Source organism: Corvus cornix, chromosome 1 (assembly GCF_000738735.6).
Source record: "Corvus cornix cornix isolate S_Up_H32 chromosome 1, ASM73873v5, whole genome shotgun sequence".
Taxonomy (NCBI): domain Eukaryota; kingdom Metazoa; phylum Chordata; class Aves; order Passeriformes; family Corvidae; genus Corvus; species Corvus cornix.
In genome coordinates, this window is record NC_046332.1 from 107,535,815 (window position 1) to 107,558,307 (window position 22,493).

A 22,493-nucleotide genomic window follows, 5' to 3' on the forward strand; every position below is an offset into this window, starting at 1 on the left:
CATAGTACAGCTCGGTTTGAAAGAGTTCTGGGGCAGGAATGGGACCCAGCAGGAGGTTAGCTTGGGCCCACAGTTCAGCTTGGGTCAAGAAGAGAAAAGGAGCTGCCTACAAGCAAAATACTGGAGGTGTTAAGAAACTCCTTCCTGTCTGCACAAGCACCTACAACTGCAGCTACACAGTATTTAATTTAAATCTACATGAGGCAGACTGGATTCTGCTTGGAAATGAATGCATTTAAAGGTAACTGGGGTAGCTCAGCACCACACAAAACAGCTGCTGAGGACAGTCTGTGGTGAGTAATCAGCCCTAGAATTTGTTAAATGCAGCAAAGATCCGCGCTACTACAGCAACAGCTAATTTCTTCTGGAGGAAGATTAAAAAGGGTTTAATGGATTTTATGTTATTTTCCTCTTTGCATATGAATGAATGCGTGTTTCTAAGTTTTAAGGCAAGGAGCATGGTTTGGCATAAATTGCAGAGGAAGAAGATTGTCTATATTGCTGCAGTTCTGATATGCAATCCGTGGGTGCCTAATTTTCTATTATTCCTGCTCAAATCGACATTTCCTGCCCTTACAAAATAGAAGACGTTTTCTTTTCTTTTTTTTTTTGGAAAGCTACATGGCATTGTATCACAGGCAAAGGTACACAGCAAGTGACCACATCAAACCTAAAAGCAGAGGCACCACCAAAAACTTCATGCAGGACTCTCTGCAGATCCAGGTCAAAACACAGAGCACAACGCAACTACTGCACTGCCCCTCTCACTGAGCTCAGGAAAGGGACAGGCTGCACAAAAAAGAGATCTGAGTCTGCAAAGAGCCTTTTTTCTCAAAATGAAAAAAAATTCTTTGAAGTTTTGTTAAATTTATTACCATATTCTCAGTTTACACCAGAACTGAGTATTATAAAACAAGGAAGAGCTAGTCCACCCCACCACTGTCCCATCTCCAGAGAAGCTCAGCCAGATCAGTTCTGTTGTGCCAAAGGGGAGCAATGAGGGATCTCAGTTGCCTGGGCTCACTGTGGTGGGATGCAGGACCACAGCACAGAGAAGGTGACACAACCCAGGAGAGGCTGCGGTATCTCAACTGGAAGAGTATTTGCAGAATACTCCACAGTACAGCAACTCCAGGGTACTCTTCCACTTACTCAGTAAAGTGTGAAAAGAGAAGTCTGCATCATAAGACATTTTGCTGTCAGAATAAGAGAAACTGCATTATTTGCAGTGCTGAAAGTTGCTAGTTCCACTTAGGACATTAGTTCCATTCATGACAGAGCCTGGCTGATGTGCAAGTGAGGGGAGAAAATGTGACTGGTGTGTTTTAATGTGACTGAGATAAAAATAAAACTCCTAAAAAAAGGGTGCTATTCTTCTTGTCATTCATTTATTGCACCACACCACAAAAGTGTTAAGCAATACTATGCGAAATTGTGAGGACCAGTGTCTGTCCAAATGTTCTCACCTTATGTCACAGCCTCTTAGCTCTTTTAAGCCATCATGGTCTTATTTCTAACAAGTTTTCGCTCCCACTTCTTCATTATCTCCCAGCAGGGGCCCAGCACTGCAAATCTGTGAAGCTCTCTCACCAGCTTCAGTTAGTTCAAGAACTTCTGCCCCTAAATTCCTCTCTGAGCTTTCATTCACAGAAAGCATTTGACATGAAACCATAACTGCAAAACTCAGCCTGGTCCACCATGAGAGCCACGTGAAGTGATGCAACTTGTTCGCCCTCAGTGCTGCAGGAGGGGTGAATTTGGCTTTGAAAATACTGGCCTGCCAATCTTACTTTCTAACTGTGAACCAATTCCCTGGAGATTTAGTAGTTTGAGCACAAATACAGCGTGAAAATGTTTTCCTCTGTGGCCCATTATAGAGCAGGGTCAAATAAACCACTGAGGTGGCATTTAATGGTAGATTTCCACTAAATGTCAGACCTCTGGCTTTGACATCTGTTTTGAGTTAGCACAGCAGCTGTTTGAAGCAGCTGCAGCAGTTGTGAATTTGCTGGGGGCAGCAAAGTAAAAGACGAGTGTATGGGAAACCTTTTAGATTAAAATGAAAGAAAAACTCCTTAAGGACAGCAATCATCAGGTATTCAGCAGAATTTCTCTCTCCAGAAATGAAACAGCTTTTGGCACCAACAGCCAGCTGTGCAAGGAGCAGGTAAGTCCTGGTCTCCTTAGGAAATGCCAAGAACTGCCAAAAGGTTAAACTGAAGAAACAAACAAATGAAAAACCCTATAAAAGGTGTAAGGTACGTAAGTTACTGCATCTGAGGTCTGCTTGTGCAGGTCTATGACACCATCTGTTTTACACTTGCTTCTCTAAAATACATTCAAAATGATCCTATGAAGCCTTGATGTCCTTTTAAAAACAACTCTGTGCAGCAAAAGCTTGAAAAATATCATAATCATAAGGAATCTATCTCCAGGTGAGTGACAATTACTCCTACATTTTACTGCTTTGTTTCAGAACTCCAAAATAAGAGCCACTACTTGCATTAGTAAACCATCTCCCAGCCTGAGCAAGTCTTACACTTCAGGTGCTTTTGACAATATTTAGGCTAAATATGTCTGTGACGCCCAAGTTCTGTGCACTCAAGCCCAGAAATTCAGTCCTTTTCTCTCTTCACCGCTTGTTCAGCTCTGAACTTTTCTCACAACCAAAGCCTTCAAAGTCCAATTTGCTTCTGTCTTATTGTTCTGAACTCCTCCAAGTTGTTATTCTAGTGGCAATAGGACACCCAGAATTATGTTCCTGAGGAGGCCTGCCAGATCCTATGCTGTGACATGCTGATATTTAGCTTGAAATTTAACATGCTTATTTTTACAGGCCACAAAGAAAACATTTCATAAAATCATTAAGACTGGAAAGGACTTTTAAGACCATTGAGTCGAACTGTTAAGCCAGCACTGCCAAGCCCCCCACCAAACCAAGTCCCCAGGTACCACATCTCCATGTCTTCTAAATACCTCCATGGTTCCCTGGGCATCCTGTTCCAATGCTTGACAAGCCTTTTTCTGAAGAAATTCTCCCTAATCCAGTCCAAACCTCTCCTGCCACTACTTAAGGCCATTTCCCTTTGTCCTACTGCTTGACACTTGGGAGGACAGACTAACCCCCACCTTGCTTCAACCTCCTTTCAGGTACTTGTAGAGTGATAAGGCCTCCCCTGAGCCTTCTTTTCTCCAGGGTAAACCACCCCAGCTCCCTCAGCTCCTGTATCACAGCCTATTTCTGAATGGCAGACTGGGATGACTGCCTTTCTGGTATTTTTTAATTCTACTTAATAGAATCAATATAAGAAAATGTATTGTTTATAGGCTGTGCTATTGCTTGTCTGGGTTTATTCTTGTGTTTCCCAAACACCTGTTGGAGGTAGGTATTCACACCTGTAACCTGAGATTCCACACACCTTGCAATGGAAAGAAACGAAATTTCACTTGTGCCACGCCTGAGTCCTTACACTCTGCCCTCTTCTCAGGCTGCTTTCACTCTTCTGCAATGGCACTTTCATCTTCTATTATAGATTAGAAATCTGAGATACAGATTTGCACCTCTCAACAGCAAGAAGGTTCCTGATTCAGTAGTTTGTTGAGACCAATCAACTCTGCTTCCTTTTCTTCTTCCTGCAGTCTTGAAAATTTTAAATCAAATCCCTGATGTCTGTGGAATCTGACCAACCATAGCATCTTTCATGTCATGGTGCCTGCATGAGGCTGCAGCACGTCAGATGTTGGATGTAAGCTTTGTGTATACAGGTACCAGCTGAATTTAACTGAATTATTAAAATGGGAATAGAAGAAAACTTCAGTAACAGAAGTTTACATGAGCTCTCAGCAGCCTCTATCAACCAATGAATTGAAATCCATTTGCACTGGCTGTAGGGCAAACTACTTCTTCCAGAGAGCCTGACCATTCCTTTATCTCAGCCAAAAGGAATTACACTAACCTGGTATTCATGCAAACACATCAAAACAGACATGAAGAACACAGAAACCTAATCGAGGTCCTAATCTCTTTAGCCAAAACCTGGTACAATTCCCGAAAAACTGAACAAGTTTCTCTCCCAGCTGGACTAATCTTTTTGTATAGCCCAAGAGAGGGGAAGAGGCAGATTCAGGCTCAGCCTGACAAAGTGCCTTGGCCAAGACCTTAAAGAGAAGTCCTGTGGGAAGCCTGGCTCTGCTGGGCTGTGCCTGCTCCTGGCTGCTGCACCAGGAGCTCCTCTCATGACTTGGCTGGGGGGGACTCATGTCAATGGCTGTGCCCCCTCCTCACTCACAGCCCTCCAGCCAGATAGAGAGTATTTTTGTTCTCCATGGCTGCTATTCAGACTGGGAAGTATATAAGCTGCAATACCTCTTGTGGATGCCTGTGATCATCTACTACATTTTCAACACAGTCACTGAATGGAGAAACAAAATATGGGAATACATTCTTTCTCTCTAGATAAATGTCCACTTTTTGCATCATGAGAATGAAAATCTGAAGCTACAGCTTAATTTACAAAATTAAAATATTATCTGATCCTATGAATTTCACCTTTTTCCCTACTAAATTTTACATTCTCCCAGTTTGTTTCATGAAGCTTTTTATTTTTCACTAATAAGATAAAAAACCCTTTTCTATCCTCAGTGAGCAGAAGGTGATGTCTAACAGACTGACCTCTACCTATTTATTCTACATGGGAACTGAACCACTCTATTTCAAATATCTCATTAAATTTTGTTTCATAAATTGCTCCTATTTCACTGAAAACTAATCTTGTTTTTAAAAAGAAATACAGCCAGTGTCATCAGCTATGAATACAAATTAGATATCACATTTGGTGAATTTTTTTTCACATGGGATACCTACATCTAGACACATGTGACTGTGAAAGATCTATGTACAACATATTTACACAAATGATGGTCACTGATAAGAAAACACTGCCTGTTGTAACCTTGTGTACACAGCAACTTTAAAAATAAGTCCATCTTTATCCACATAGCAATATTAGAAAGGTTTTTCATCTGTTGTCTCTCATAGCAATTATCTAGGCAAAATGAGGGCTGGACCTAAGACTTTTTGACATAATGTAGAGATAGAGCTGAGGGCAGTTAACAATTTATTGTATTAGACTTTATTCAATGATATCTTTCTAAATGATTCCTTCTTTGGATCTATAATGAGATCTCATACAGTTTATATTGACTTTTTTCCCACTGCTCACAGATGGTGTCTGGTGAGAGCTGAACTTGCTTTGAAAGCAAAGGATGGAGAAAACCTGACTCCACTGGAAGTTTAGTACAATGGTGCATTTACCTCCTAAAGAAGAGCCCTTGGGTGATGTGTGAAATCTGTGCAAGGCCCCTGCAGGGAGTCTATGCCCCCTGAAACCTACTTATCAGGCTGGCAATACCAGGACCTTCTCTTGCCAAGAGGTTCATGTCCGAGCCTCCTTTCACAGCAACAGCCAATATCCCGAACTCCCCATCTCCTGCTAGGGAATCTCAGCCATTTTTCTTGGCAGCAGAGTATTTTCTTCTGGGCTCAGAAAAGAATTTCTTGAATGAAAAAAGGCTGAACAAGTAAATCCTGGTAATACAAATGCTTATTTTTAGCAAACAACAGGAATGAGCAAAATAGAATCACTGAAAGAAATGCTGTGGCTGTATGTACAAGTGCAGCCTACGCAGCACGAACAAGCACCCCACTCGTTTTTCCTCCATGCCTCTGGACCTAAGGGCCACATGGTCGAGAACTTTGACTTAGAACTTTAATTTTATTTCAAACCACATTCTTGGAGAAAGATAAGGACAGAATAAAAATGTGCTAAGACATGTATTAAAAAATAAATCATCAAGGGGGATCAACCAAAAAGGAGGAAAACTGTGAGAAAAGGAACATAGCAAAAGGGAAGCAAAGAAAATGCTTGGTGAAGAAAGAGTCTCACAAAGGCATTGTTTCATCCACAGATCTGGCAAGGGCTGCCTGTGGAGGTAGCTTAAGGTAAGGAGGAACAGGCTGCTTCTCCACTCTAAACAAGACAGGTTTCTCTACAGCTATTGTTAAAATGAAAACAAAGAGCAGCAAAAAACTTGATACCAAAACACAACCCCCTGAAAACATCAAGGAACAGAAAGCACTTTTATCTTCTTCCCTCTCATCTGCCCCAGGCAGCAGCGCTCACCTCTGGAGCTGGGGAAAGAGTTGTTCAGCTGCTCCATCACTTCCTCCAAACCTGTGCTTGTGTCCTGGGGAGGGCTGAGCAGCTCATCCTCGCCTGCAAAGCAAATCCACACCACTGCATGAGAGTCTGTGCTAACAGTCTGCATTGCCCAAGTCCTCCTCAAAGCTAACGGTGTTCACTCAGACACATTTTCTGCTTAGTGTACAATAAAAATTTCAAAGGTGAATTTTGTTGACTGTTACTGTTCTCTTTCTTTACATGGATCTAAGGGAAACTAAACGGTGAATTTGAGAAAATTAACACTATTTTAATTCATAAAAGGGGATTTAATAAATAATCTACTCTAGTAAAAGAAGTAGGGTAAAATGTCTGCTAGGAGCATCTAGTTCCATATTTGACACTCATCGTTTCAGCTTCTCTTATTCTATTAATGGAAAAAAAATTGTTGTTGTGAGTGCTGCTGTTGAGCAGCTTTCTAATAGTGCTGGGTTCATGTTGGCACTGCTTTGCCTAGCTGTGCAAATCAGTAGAAACCCAGATTCTCATCTGCATCAGTATTAATATTTCTGACAGTTTAATTGCACCAGATTGGTGCTCCAAGAACACTCAACTGTACTGTAAAAGCGTTTAGCAGCAGTTTAATAAAGCAAAATACATTTCTCCCACTGAATAATTTCTATAACCTGATTATAGGGCAGCAGCTTAATGGGAAATTCAATAAATTTTATTTTTACTGGATTTTTTTGCTCATGCTTTCGTATAACTAAAATCTGTATGTTGTTTTTAATGCAGATCCTAGCCTCCAATATAAATAAAGCATCTGGGAAAAAAAAACACACCTAAAGGACGTACTTTGAGTGAGATTCTCCTTTTTTACTAGATGGCTTTTATCTCTATTAAAACACAAAAGCAATTTTGCCTGCTGCAGTAACTGAGTTACATACTTATTTTGAAAATGACTTAATGACCCTTTATTCTAACGTGTCTTGCCCTACTTGAGTAGGAAACTGTCTGATTTTCTGTTAACATTTACATTCTTTAAACGTTGAGGTGCTCCATGCTAGTGAAAAACCTAGAAAAAGGGATATTAAAGGAGCATTTCAGGGCTGCCTATATTTAAGCCCGGAGTTTAACAAGAGTTATTTCTGACCAAGAGTGATTTCTCCCACTCCAGCACAAGAAGTGGGACAGAGTGCCTGCAAGAAGCACTTAATTCATATAAATTATGGTCTTTGTATCAGCTTCTTTTATTCCACTAATGGTCTAAAAATAGTTGCTGAGGCTGCTTGCTGTTTGTTCAGCTTTCAAGTGGTGCTGGGTTCACACAAATCAACTCACACCATGAGTTACTTTTGCATCAAGCATTGCACTGACAGTGGTGTCTTAGCAAAGCAATGTCCTTGCAGCCTTTGCTGGATGTCAAGGTGAAAACTCAGAGAGAGATCTTCTGCTTCTATCCACTCTGAGGATTTCATCATCCTGAAGAAAGCCTTCTGGCCCTAAAGATCTGAATAAAAGGGCAGTGGTTCTGCTGTCCTGGTCAAGAACTGAAGACAGATACTGATTTCCAAATGTCCTCCTAAGTGTTGATACAAGCTGAATGGTGTTGACCCTCAAAAATGTTGTATTTTTTATTTAAAATGCATTAATTTTTCTTCTCATTTGGATGATTTTTTTCTGAGCATTTTCTTGTAAATGACAAAATGAGACATCACCCAAGCAACTTGACAGAAATAAAGATACCTTCAGACCTCAGTCTCCTCTTTTTACCCACAAGAGCCTTCCCCATTTGTATTTCTACAAAAGGTTTGGAGAGCCGAGCGAGTCTCAAATGTTCTGGTGGTACCTGAACAAATTAAAGTTCAGCAGCAGCCTCTTGCCTCACACACCTCAGAGAACCTCCTCTGCTGCTACACTGCTGGGGGAGAAAGGCCAAGGATAAGGACTTTCCCACTGGGACTCTATGAGGAGAAAAGCAGAACCTTTCCACTTGTCCAGGTGTACTTCAGGTTAACAAGGAATAACTTCTCCTATTTGCAAATGAGGATTTGAGTGGGACACTGTTGTTATTAAAACACTGCTGGTTGGAACACCTTTCACAGCAATCTCTCCTCGGGAAAGCAGAGAGACAGAAGTGCAGTGGGTCTCTATTCAAAGCAAAAAACAACTAAGGTCTAATTTTAAAGAGAAAAACACATAAAAGCTGCCACTACATAACCTGAGACACCTAGAGATCCTCAGTATTTTCTCAAAAATTATGGCTCCCTCATTCCTGGGCACATAGCTGCTGCATGGGAGCATTATTTACACCACCACTCTGTTCCCCTTCACAATTCAGGAGTATTTTAAGCTGTGCTTCAGAAAACTCTCAGCCCAGCAAGCAAAGCTTTCTGGTGTGAAAGGAGACTTGACAAACTGAATTAGTTGCGGTTTGTTAGCTTGGTTAGTAACTCTTTTTATAACTCCACTCCCTGCTGCCAACAGCATGGCTCTGCTGAGTCTCAGTACGATCCTACTGATAACAACTCCACATCTCACTGTCCTCCCACATATTGGCTCAATTGAACCAATGAAATAAAATCAAGTAATGTCTAAATATTTGCTTTAAAAAGTGTGAGCAGTTTGTACGACTCTGTTGTGTTAATCAATTCATTACAGTCTTGTGAGGTGAATGGGACTAATTTTATATTGAGTCAAATGAAAAGAAGTACATTATTGTATTTTGTCCCACTAAAGAATGAAATATTAAACTACAAGACTTCTAATAAGATGGCTAGGAAACATTGTCTTCCTATCTCTTCTTGTGTATTTTAATTAATGTATTTTATGTGATGAAGTTCATGAAATTTCTCCAGAAAGCTGATGCAAATTACACCACTAATACATTTTATCTACTCTGTGTAAGGCATGTATAACAAAATGTTTCCCCACTGCTAATATGATTAATGAAAAGTCCATTTTTACTTTTCCATAAATTCCTGTTACCTGTGATTCTACCCTCACCCCCAGGATTTCAACTTAAGCATTCCTAAAGGTACAATTTATTTCACATTTTTTATTGCAGAGTGTACAGAATCCATCTTGTCATAGGCTGACATTATTGCTTACACTTGGAATGGAATAAAAAGCCCCCCCAAAAGCTGCATTTCCCACCACAACAGCAGTTCAGACACAGCAGAATGTCCCCTCCCATTAAATTTCTCACTGTCATTGACACTTTCACTATCAGTAGTGAAAAGCTCTCACTTAAGCCTCTCACTAATATATGTAAAATAAATTTCTCTGTATGAAGCTGAATATTACCATCAGACTTGAAACATCATCTTCTTGAAGTAATATAAGTGAAATCATTTGCTTAAAGATGTTGAAAAGACTGATTGCTTTTTTACTGGAAGAAAATCCTTGCAATTTGGTAATAAATACTTACTAATTGTGTAACAGACAGGAAATTAGGAAAGTGCCACAGGGCAGTTAATAAAAGCACCAAAATAATAATTCCAGCCTCCAGCTACAGAATATTACTTAACCTTACTCCACAACTCTTATAATGTTCATTATCACATCTGATGTGATACTTAGAAAAGCCACTAGATGAGCACTTCCTGTGAGTGACAGCTCCATCCTACTGATTGAGCCACAACATATTAAAAATAAGATCACATCATTTAACATGGGGATGACTAATCATACATTTAGTCTCTTAGCCATAATTAATATTATGTACATTTAAATCAGTCATGTCATGCTTAATAACTGAAAGTCACTCTGAATAGAATAGTTAGCTTTTCAGTGGCATTTCTTTTCAGAAGTCAGGCCCTGGCTGAACTTTGTGTTTAATATCAAAATATCCAAGCTACCGGCTGCATCATGATCAAAAGAAAAGCCTGAATCATAATGAAGATCCAAAGTATAAACAGCCAGATGACATCAAAGACCACTGCAAATGTCTACTTCATTTCATTTGAACTAAACAGAAAAGTGTTTTCTGTCTTTACGGATTTTCTTCTGGAAAATGGGACATAATTATTTTTTGTGACAACCTGAGCTTCGTTATCTTACCCATGGTTTCTGAAGTCTGGCTGCCAACTACACGAAGAAGCATTGGCTGACTGCTGCCTGACCTCTGCAAAGAGGTAGAAGGAGATGACAGTGTTGTACCATTCACCTTGGCATCTGCCTGTGGCTGAAATAAAAGAAAAAAGTAAGACATTGCTATTAACAACTCACTAATTTATACCTCTGTAATTTTTATTTATTCCATGAATACACAAAATTTTCAGTCTGTTTTTAAGTAAATTCATCCATGCAACCAACACATTTTAATTCTGAATAAAACAAGGAAGAAGCCTAAATAAGAACACTGAAACCCGATTCCACATTCTCATTTGCAGCCTGTAAAACAATTTTGTACTTTTTTCTGACTCACCTCTACAGATAGGATTTCTTGGTATGTTCTTGTTATTGATAACACTTCACACCCTGTTTGGAAAATGACTGTTCAGAGACCTAGAAGAAATGCCTGAGGACTCACCTGCTCCAGCAGCTGCCTCAGCCTGTGCAGCTGCGATTCCAGCTGTTTGTTGTGATCCTCCAGGATCTGCATCCTGGCTTCCAGACGGCCCTTGTGCTGGCGAAGCAGCTTGGCTTCTGCAATGAGCTCAGCATCCCGGGGGCTCTGCGGAGACACCGGCATCATCTCCGGTGGGGACGGCAGTGGAGACAGACCTTTGTGGTCATGCTGCTGCTTCAAGCGGTCATACTCTGCCTGCAGGTTCCTGTTGGGAAGTGACAAGGGAGCAAAAGCTGTATGGCTCCTGTACAGGGCAGTGACAAGGTACCTCCTCTTGTGTGGTGTGATGTGTCTCACTTTCCAGGGCTCACCTGCACCACCTGCCTCTCTTTCTCCTGAATCCACGTACCTGTGCGCTCACTCCTTGCACATCCACATGGACCTGGTATTAGAGGGACCTGTGGTTCAAAGTTGCCTAAAGGCTCCTGGCATCATCCGAACTCACAACTGATTCCCTCCCAGGGCACCCAATGCAGGAGGCTCCAGACACCCTCCAGAAGCCAGGTATGGTCTGTCCTGAGCTCAGCCCTCCCTCAGCTTCCTGCCCTTTATCCTTTCCCAGAAGTGGGACTGCCAGTTCCCTTCCACACATGGCTACACCTGAGGAGTCATCAGTGCTAAAGGACTCAGAGTGATCAAGCACCTCACAAACACTAAACCAAAGCGGGTGTCACCTGGCACCTGTTACAGATGAGAAACCTCAGAGAGGCAGCCACACCAGAAGTCAGAGCAAAACACAGAACTTGGCTGTCAGTCAGGTCATATCACTCTCCTCTCTTCAGATCTGCAAATGCATTTCCAGCCTAGGGCTAAAATTATCAATTTAATATGAGAAGAAGACAAATTAGTGACCCACTCTGTTAAACTGAACTGCACTAACTTTTGGTGCTATAATTTCCATCTTCTTTGTCCTGCCTAGAGTGCTGCTGTAACTTGATGGCACTGCTAAGCTTGTTCTTTTATTCCATGAAACTCCAACTTTACTCCAGTAAAACACTCCATAGATTAATATGAACTATAGTGCTCCACATGAAAAAAAAAAATCTACCAAGCAGGGAAAGCACAGAAGGTAAGAAATTGAAACCTTGTTAGAGATAACAGTCCAAAACCGCAAAGATGGTAACTTGTAGCAGAAACTTCATAGGCAAGGGAGGCCTAACAAACTACACTGGGATTTTGTTGCTACGATGTTCCTTTACAGTTTCCCAGAGGGGGAAGAATGGCTTGATGCTCTGATAACTGCTTACTCATCACAAGCAGTGACCCAGATTTTACTTTTTCCAACTCGCTCTTATTTGAGGTTGTGAGAACAGACACCTTTTGCCAGTTCTGCCTGCAAACCACAACACACTCTGACAGTTTGGTCTGGAAGCTTAACAGCACCTCAGAAACCTCCCAAAAAATACACTTATGAAAGAAGATTATTGTGACCAGAACAAGAACTAAAGCAGGACGCATCATTTCACACGGGTGAGAAAGCAATGCCAAGGACAAAGACAAGCCACTGGCTGTTATTCAGAGGTCTCTGTGCTTCTCAGTAGCTGCATGACGGACACATCCTCACCTGGGACTGTGGCAGCCCCCACAACACAGTCCCTAAGGGATGTCTGACCTACATGATCCCTCCTCTGCAGAAGTTCTAAATTATTAAAAAAAAGGAGTAATCATTCTTAACTTCAGCCTGTTCCAAAATTCAGGCTGTTTCAAAATTCAAGACTTCTTCCTCTAAAACCGACACGTAGAGGGACAACTGTGGAAAGGTTGTATTTTCAAATTAAGTTTTTTGTTTTAATGAAATACAGAGTTTCAAATTAATGAAAATTATCTGGACAAATTGGACTATCTATACTGGGTATAGATATAGTCATGAAAGTTATGCCTTCTGCCTGACTTAATGCCTTCCGATACTTCTAGCTGAACAAACCAGTGAATAATTAATACAAATACAAAAGGGAATAGGAATGAACATGACAGCAGTATTACACACGGGGTTATTGCTGACTAAAGTTTATACAGGAATGATCATTAAGCTTGTTTTTCACAAAGTCTGTAGATAGTGGCTATCACTACCCCATGAGATTTCCCAGATGTACAATAGAGGCAATACTCTACAAACAGCAGATTCAAAAGTTTGAAGTGCTGTAAAGCAAAAGATAAAACATCACCCTAAAGGAAACGAAATAAATGCACGTGGTCATACTTACAAAGATAATCAGATACCTTGCTACAAAGAAATCTGCAATTATCGCCTGTATCGATATAGAGAGGTCCTTCCAGTAACTGTGGTATCAAAATACAAGTAAGGACCAGGGAGTAATTCTGATAAAAATCCTTTCATATCTGATAAAATATAATTAAAAAATATTTCTGAAAGCCAATGGAAAATAAAAAAGCATGTAAAAGATATTGCATATTTTCCAACTACAGGTATGTCTGGATTTAGGAGTTCTGTAATTAAATACTGTAATATTGTTGGAACAAAGGAATGTAATTTTGAAGGATGCATATGGGTTTGCCCAGTGCACCTGTATTACTGAGTTTTCCGGCTGCACCTTTTCAGACCAGCTACACAGTCCTTAGTCCAGAGAACTGAGATTCATCGTAGCTTCAGAGCCATAAAAGTGATGTGGAGTGCACACAATCAATAATATCATAACTGGGATCTAAACATATAGCAATGAAGAGTTGCATTAACATAATAGAAGAAAGCTGAACATTAAAAAAGAAGGAAAGAATTTGAAACCTGCTGTAAGAACATCCTAAGAGAGAGCAAATGGCTCTTATTCCTCCCTCTGGAACAGTTTTAAGCTGTGTGGTGAAAAGGACTGCTGCTGTGAGCCAGGCAACCAAGGCACTGCTCACAGCCCTCAGGCTCCTGAGGAGAGGCATTCTCCGACACTTTCAGCATAAAATGGGACATAAGAGAAAGGGGAGATAAAAACATGCTCCTCTCTAAATGAATGCAACTGAGCGAGCATGGGCAGTACATGCAAACCTCACCTCCCTCCACCACAGCTCAGGCTGGGTGACTTTGACATCTGGCTGTCACAAATAAACAAACAGTGCTGCTGCATCTACTCATCAATGGGAAAATGAACCCTTTTTCAGTAAGAGAATATTAAAAAAAACCCCATATATGCCATTTAGAATGCTTGCAACTCTTTGAGGCATTTATGAGGAAAAGTAACATAGGCAGCATGCAGTGTAACCTTGATTCATGCAGCTGTAAAGAGCTGAGTAGTAAAGAGTGCATGAATTATTAATCACATCTATCACTGGCAGCATTAATTGCCTGGTGACAGAAATCCTAGTGGACCCTGTTTGCTGAGTAGTCCTCTCAAAGGCAATTGAGAATTTGTGAATTCATGTTATTTCTCATCTCCCTACAGAAAACCAGTGGTCTGAAGAAACAGACAAAGCTGGTAATTGAACCACCTACCCCTGCCCCTCACTAGAGTGACAGTGTTTACTCACGATGCTTCACATTCAGAAGATCTAGTTCCCCTTCTTCAGTGCCAAAAAAAATACCAAAAGGAGCCACAGCATGTTTAGAAATGCATCACTTTCTTGCTGTTGGCAACTATACAGAAAGAACTTATGTGAAGACGCCATTCATCAGTCTTCAGATTTGAAGGAACACCACAGCTACACTGGAACAGGGCAGCTTTGAGATTCAGGGTGTCAGTGCTTTCTCTGGTGGCACACAGCCCACTGCACTCCCACTGCAAGTCAGGAAAGGCAAAGAAATGGCTAATAGCTCCTGCTGGAGATCTCATTTACTTAGCTCTTGTTACAGGACAGCTTGGAGCTGTGAGGAAGAGGATAGAACATGAAAGAAGTCTTCCTCTTATGTCAGAGATGTTGATTCAACTAAAATATTAGGAAACATCCACTTTCTTGACTCATGAAAATAGCAGGAAAGTATTTTAATTCTTTGCAAAAAGTTTTGACTCTCTGTCACTGCAGAATCATGTGCTTTCTATTTAATGCCACTACAGTACATCCTAGTCAGTATTACCTATCCTACTGTATAACCTATGTAATGTACTGCTTTAGATGGACAACAAAAACTTAACTTGACTCTCTCTGAAATACACTCACTCTTGAGGAAATAGTTTTTGAGAGGGTTTTATAATTGGATTTTTGTTTTATATTGCAATACAGTAATATTGCCTTACATAGCAAGATTGCTTTTTGTCTGTTGAATACAGAAATGGTCTTATCACCATATTCTGTGTGATGCAAAACTCAGCATAAGCCTGAAGACCTAAAACTCAAATAAAACATTTTCAGCCATTGAAAATATTCTCTAAAATTACATTTTAACAAATATAAATTATTTAACAGTCAAATCTTAGCCATACATTATTTAAGGAAGTCATACTTAGAAGCTACAGAAGCACCAAGGTCTTAAAATGCTAGCAGATAAATAATGAATATCTAACAAGAGGTCCTTGGAACTGACAAAACCCCAGTCAGAACCATGTCACAACTAGGTTAGTTTGTAAGTTAGAGAATGTATTTCAGAAGAATTCAAAATAGGCAACAGAGCTTTTTAAACTGTCCAAAAGCAAAACCTCAGAATTACAATTTCAAAGAGTCTTTTTCATTTAAGTAACAAGTCAAGATGGAAATATTTGGAGGCCAGAAAGTGCAGCTGAAACCCAAATGGAGGTCAGATTTCAATAAACAGCTCAAAAGATACAAAGCAAAAGAGAAAAGGGCTTTTTTGAAAAGCAGGAAACCGTGGCGAGCACAAGAAAAAGAGAAATGACAATGAGGTAGGTGCTCCCAATATCACAGCACTGCTTCTTGTTGGTACTTGTGGCTGCTCTCCCAGGAGCTGCTGAGAAGTGACTGCATGCCCTTACTCCTACTGTAAAAGTGTACAAGACACAGCAGAGAGAGTTAAACCTAAGTTATCAAAAGTTATCACAAGTGTATGCAACAGGAGTTATGTCAACACAGGCAGGAAAGGACAACTCATGTGCACCACATCCAGCTCAGCCACAAGGAGATGCACCCTGGGAACAAAGGAATGTGCTCATACTGAGGCAGTAACAAAAGGTTACACGGAGGGCTTTTTAGGATCTGCATGGGAAGGAAGATGTGTTCACCCACTGGAACTAGATTCACACAAGGAGTTAGGTGTCAGGTTGCTGATTGACCTTAGCAACAGCCAAACAAGGTTTGCACAAACTCAATGGTGGAGAACGACTAGGAAATAGAAATCTAAAGGGACAAGACTGTTTTTTAAAAGTAGGTAAGTTCTATGAATGGCTCCTGGCTGACCCTGTCTTAATAGCTTATTTTTCTAAACAGGAATCAGTGTTTCATCCATAAAATCACGGTTATCTGGCTGTGACAAGCAACCAGGACAGCAAGAACTTGTTCACTTTTCAGCAGCTACATTTTACATCAAAGTTATTTATAGCAGCTTGTAGAGACAAAAGTCATGATTTTGTCATCATCAACGAAAATCAAGCAGTGTGACCTCCATGCTGTGAGACAGAGACAGAGCTCTCTGTCCCTGCTGTGTTGAGCACCCACAAAAGACGAGGCTGCCTGTGGTGGCATCCCATCCATAACTATGCCTCCAGTAGTACAAATGAGAAAAACAAGCTTACAGACTACAGCTCTAGTTTAATGCAGGACTGGCAAACTTCAAACCAGATATTTTTAAGGTGTAATTCCTGCCAGAGATCTTTTACCATCCCTCTCAGTAATTGCTAAATTAAATAAAGCCCATGTAGAAATTTGTGGCATAAACTCTCAAAGGGTTTTTTAGCTTATTTAGGTATCTAGCTCCATGTTATACTGGTTTTCATATACTACCTTTCTAATCTAAAACTAGTGTGCTTTAAAAGTCACCCTTCTTTCTGCTAGGTAGCTTATTTTCTATACAGAGAGAAAACCATTACGATTTTTTCCTTCTTCCATGACTCACTACATAATGTTTAAAAATGTAACACCCATCTCCTGAAAACTAAGCTATCTTATCATCTGTAGCTACTAGTTATTTCTTAGCTACAGTCCTGAACATGCAAAGTATGATGTCTTATTTCAAAATACTGATTTTTCTCCACTTTAGAAAGTACTTGGGCTTTATGTGCTACATAGTAGGAAGTCTGTGGTTTGTTTCAAACAAAATTTCCCTGCTGTTCAGTGAGCAAGAGCATTGTTTACTACAGTTTTCTGTGTGAAACATTTTCCTCATTCTTGATCCCTACAATCTTCTCCATTCTCCCAAATCCTCCTGACAAAATGTCTGTGATGGAGCCACTGTAATTGATTAGCACCATCCAAAGAAGACTCATACATGGTGAGAAGATCTATGACACTGTCAACTCTTGCATTATTTCCTTGACAAGCCTAAGGCAAATGATTAGTGCATTAAACCCTCAATGTAAGCAGAAATACCTAGCTCTTACAGAAGCAAGGAAAAAAAGAGCATGAAAATGCCAATAGACTGTACCATAAAGGCTGAAGATAGTAGAAGACAAACAAACCCATGGTTTTTTGGTAGAACTAAACGATTTCTATCTTACAGTCTGGTTTCAGTAGTTCACAGTTGCAATTACAAATCTTCCAGGGTCAAGACCTCCTGGTTTTAGTGCTGATGGCCCAGGACTCTAGAGTACTGTATGAAGAGGACTGCAGTGTTGTGATGCCTCAAGTATGCAGTTGGGGTTTTTTCATGGTGATTAATGAAGATAACTTCAATTAAAGTTGAAATTAGAAGTGGTAAATGATACTTTGTATTGAAAGACTAAAGAAATGGCAACAAGCAACACCACACATAGAGAAAGAAAAGAAGACCCAACTTGTACCCACTATGAAATTACTTATTTGCCAGAAGAAAATGCAGTTTTGTAGCTCATTTATCCCTAAAAATGCTACCAAATGGAATTCCATCTAACTGTACAGTATAATTATTTTGCAGACTTTTTACTTCGAATTCAGCAGCTGGTGGCATAACCCACCTGTTTTCCTCCTCCAGGTCTGCGAGGATTCTCTCCAGTTCCCCTCTTTCCTCACTCTCCAGAGAAATCAGGATCTGGGCAGGGCTTCGGGGCTGGCTCAGGGGGGACTCCTGGTTCAGACTTTGGCAGTAGTGCTGGATTAACAAGTGTTCATCATCGCTGGAAAACACAGGAGGATAAAACAGGCTGTTCTCTTCCTTCTTTTTAACTTCACAGTGAATATGAGGAGATGATTCACTCCCAGTCTCTCATTTCTTACAAAGAGATTTGCTGAACTCTTTGTAACCAACAGCAGAGAAATGCACCTTAAAGCAAAATCTGCTGACCTGTTTCACTGAGTCTCTGATAATTTCCCTTCTCTGCAGAGACCACCTCCCTCCTTCTCTGCTTCTCAGACACTTAAAGCCAAGTTTTTCAACAGCTGACAATCTCAGCTCTCCTCTTCTGACAAACTTCAATTAGGAATTTGCTTGCAAAAAAAAAGCAATCTTCTGCTGCCTGATCTGCATTGTAGAAGGGTATTCAAGCAAGGGCAATGCATTTATTTTTGTACCTACAAACTCTCCTTATGTAATAAGTGTGTGCTTTATTTACCTTTTTTTTCCTATAAAATTCTAAATTAGGTAAACAAAAAAAAAACCCTGAACTAATATAATGAAAGTATGTTATTTTCCACTCAGATTTTTTTTTTTTTAAATTTGAAAGTGATGTACGCTGTCAGAATACAAATATATTCTGTTTAATACATATGATCTCTTTCCTTATTTTGACTGCCCCTGAAGCTGTCTGCCATCTGAAACAGAAATATCTCAGGAAGAGGAAAGGAAATACAATTCTGAAGACCCCGATCACATCCCAGAACTACGTGGACTGTTTTAAATATGGTTTAGGTGCTCAGGAGACGCATCCAAATCCTAAGCAATGCAACTTACACCAGCAGTCATTGAGGAACCATGAAAGGTTTCCTTTGACACCATAAGACAGGGTCAATAAAAATGACACTGCTGTTGGAGATCTCATATAACAAAATAATTCAGTCTAGTCAGTCTAGCTTTTCCCTGTTATGTTTCTAAACCAGAATTTAACAGGCATTTTGAACAGCTGTTATTGTTCAAAAATTATAATTTTCCTTGTTTTCATTTTGTTCCTGAAAATGTTAATGATGCAATTTTATGACTGCAGAAGTGCCAAAGCAATGTAGAGCACATTAACACTGGTTCATGAAAGAGAAGTATTAATTTTTCACAAAAGGAAAGGCTTGCCAGTTCCTAAATTTATACTTTTCATGAAGCACTTCAACTGTGATTTCCTTCAAACCACTGCTTTGCATTTATAAATATTCTTACGGATCTTCAGTGAGTTAACAGTGAACAAATGACATAACTATTGAAGTATAATGCCACTTTACAAGCATACACTTTTTGTGTGATTTTCAGCCTACACAGATATTTTATGCATCATTGCAGTGACACTACATATTGAAATGTTTTGGGAGATATATATATATATATATATGCTGTGATTTTATTTCCCTCTTTCCTTGTTTCCATCTATCACTCTACCTGTACTGATTAGCCAAATAATCCAAACCCTGCAAGAATAACAAGTTAAGCATAATCTGACAAGCAAAACTGAAGTAATTACAGTTGTGAATTCATGGTAAGCTTTGATTTACCTTCAATTTATATCTATCTGGATAATGCTTCTTCCAAAATTCAAAATACACAGATCTGTTCTCATTTTAATTGTACAAACTGAAGAACAAACTGGACAATCACTGTTTAACTTATTAACTGAATCATGCCAGTACAACTTCTAATTAAGCGAAGAATGAACTGATCAGTAAGACCAAAGTGTAATACAAGAGATACTATGTATGCATGATTTCTGTGACAAGGACACTGGAATATTTCAGTGGGACAACACAAAATTCCATCTATTAGAGCATTACTACTATACCTAACAATACAAACTTAACATACAACTTGGAAACAAACTTCTCTTTAACTGCATGAAATCATACTGACATTACATATATATTAATTTTGAGGTCCATTTTAACTTTCTCCTTTTTGAACCAATATATTTAAATAATGTACTTGTTTCTAGAGGGGATTTTCTTTCAAAACTGGTAGGCAACAATCCTACCAAGTCAAAAGAGAAACTATTTTGAAACAAAGAAACAGCTTTATCACTATACAAGAACATTCTGAGCTCACAGGCTCAGAATCAACCTTATAAAATGCTATTCATTTGGAATCTCAATTTAAGCGAATGAAAATTGGCCAGAGTTCTGTGCTGTAAAGGACTGCTACAAATTTAGATTGTGCCTGAATTTTCAAAAAAAATCCATCCCTTAAACTGTGGTAAGGATGAGATAATACAGAATAGATAAAAACACTTTTAGGTAAGTCGGGGTTTACATATTTGATTGATTTAGAATACATGCTATGGCTTCTCCTACACAGGTGATGAACGAAGACCAAATTTTCAAACACATCCATGACGTAGCGGCTTTTGTGCTGTCTTCAGAAGCATTACTCACAGTTATTTCTATGTCCTTTCATTCAGAGAATAAACAAGACCAAGAATATATCAGACGAGAACCACAAAGGGTCTCAGTGAGACATTAGATTTAACTACTTCTTAAAAATCACAACTTTTATTTATAACTTTACATTTGAAGTAATACAATGAATGCTTGGCAGTGATCTGTCCAACTTACAGCTTACTACTCCTAATATTTCACAACAATGGTCAGTCCCTCCTTCCTTACATTTGCAATGAATTTCAGGTATTTGTAGACCAAAAATTTCTGTTCAGCCTCACTTCTGTTTTGTATGACACTTTTCCCACACCAACATTTTCTAGCTTATAGCAATTTAACCATGATTAAGCTTGAACTAAGATAGAAGGGGGTTTCTGTGTCTTTGTCCTTAGATCTCATCAGATGATGATCATTTTTTTGAATATGGAAATTATTTTCTGAATAAATCAGTAATTTTTGGAAAGAAATTAGTAGTTTTAATTTTGAAGGTATCATTTGTTGTATAAATTTGGTACTAAGCTATAAACCATTAATCCAGATACTATGATACAAATTGAAAGGACATGAGTACATCATTAAATTGAACCAGATGTGATACATGTCCATGCAAATTCAGCACTACAAAATTTCATTACAAGTTATTAACCTTCCCAAGAAAATACTTGTCAAAACCATGAAAACAGCCTACTTACATGCTCTCATTAGGTGAAATACTGTCATTTAGGTAAGAACCATTGGTGTTCTCCATTTCTGCTAGCCTGTGGAAAAATAAACAAGACTCATTAAAACCAATTATGTTTTTCAGTAACTTTCTTTGTTCTAACATTCTGGAAAGAATTAAAGAGCGTGATGTTTTCGATGAATTTGAAACTCAAATTAATTTACACTCGCTGTTGATTACCAAAAGGTTTTGCAATAAGCTATCACAAAAGATTGTCACAATGGCCTGGCTAAACTCACTTCTAAGTTTTCAACCCTTTTGCTGAAGTTATATTCCAACTTCTCTTGATTAATTAATTCCAAAATCAAAGAAAAGCCTTAAGATGCCAGGGGATTACACAAATTGCTTTGTACCTGGCAATGTCATCATCAAAACTGTAAAGATCAGTCATTTCTCATTAGTTTTCACACTCAGCCCCTCCTAAATGGCCTGCATAATTCATAAACACCTCTCCTGATCAGGTGATATTGGAGGAGACAAAGAGGCCAGAATAACTACTTTTCATTACCTCAACCCTTCAAAATGTACTTGCTTGGTGGAAAAACATTTTCGTATTTGTGCAAGTAATCCATTTTTTGATTATTAAGAGCAGTATGAAAGCACAGAATTGAACTAAAGCAGCGATATACCACTATTTTAATCCTCCAAATCAAGGAGAAATCTTTTTTTGTGGTATTTCATGAAATAAATTAACATTATAATGACACCTGAGATTCATGTAAAAGTTTGGAGGTTTCTGCTCTTCCCATTTTTACTATTACACCAGGGTCCACATTAAAAACTAAATCCTATGCAGAATCATAGAAGGGTTTGGGCTGGAAGGGGCTTTTAAAGCTCTCCAGTCCAACCCCCCTGCACTGAGCAGGGACATCTTCAGCTAGAACAGGTGGCTCAGAGCCCCATCCAGTCTGACCTTAAATGTTTTCAGGGATGGGACATCCACCACCTCTCTGGGCAACCTGCCCTCAGTGCTTCAACACCCTCATTGCAAAAATTCGTTCCTTACATCTAGTCCGAATCTGCCCTCTTTTAGTTTAAAACACTACCTCTTGTCCTGCCACTACAGGTCCTATTAAAATATCAGTAACTGAGTGCACAGCTTAACAAGGACCCCATGGGACCTAAAGACCAATTCTGACCACACAGGTGCTCTGGCATGCAAGTTAGGACAGGCTGGTTAACAGCAACCTCAGATGATGCTCTTGCATCCCAGAGCCTGGAAAGCAAAACCCCAAATTCTATGTTCCTTTAAGAAGTGCTCAGGCAGCCTCTAGCTCTTGTTTTTTTCTTTTTAAAGTAATTTAGAGAAAATCTGCCTAACGTCCAGCTGGTCTCATACCTGCTAGCATAATGTTCAATGCGTGAATGAGTATCATCATGTGAGAGCTGAGGGGACGAGGCAGGCCTATAAGGCAGAAAACACTGATTAATCACAAACAATACCCCTTTAAAAGTAAAAAGACACTTAGCTATGCCTATACCCTCACAT

At 39.5% G+C, this 22,493-nt stretch overlaps 1 protein-coding gene across 15 annotated transcripts in view; it reads right to left on the reverse strand.

Annotated features, from left to right (window-relative positions):
- Positions 1-22,493, reverse strand: part of DMD (dystrophin) — a 1,178,400-nt gene that overhangs the window by 10,621 nt on the left and 1,145,286 nt on the right. For 14 of the 15 annotated variants that reach the window (XM_010394528.4, XM_019282755.2, XM_039551991.1 and 11 more), the window contains 6 exons: positions 22,344-22,409; positions 20,976-21,041; positions 17,736-17,894; positions 10,714-10,957; positions 10,242-10,365; positions 6,183-6,275 (listed from right to left, as the gene is read on the reverse strand). In XM_010394528.4, coding sequence (XP_010392830.2) covers positions 6,183-6,275; positions 10,242-10,365; positions 10,714-10,957; positions 17,736-17,894; positions 20,976-21,041; positions 22,344-22,409 — 752 coding nt within the window. The remainder of the gene's footprint in view (positions 1-6,182; positions 6,276-10,241; positions 10,366-10,713; positions 10,958-17,735; positions 17,895-20,975; positions 21,042-22,343; positions 22,410-22,493) is intronic. The other variant, XM_039551931.1, reaches the window with a different exon arrangement.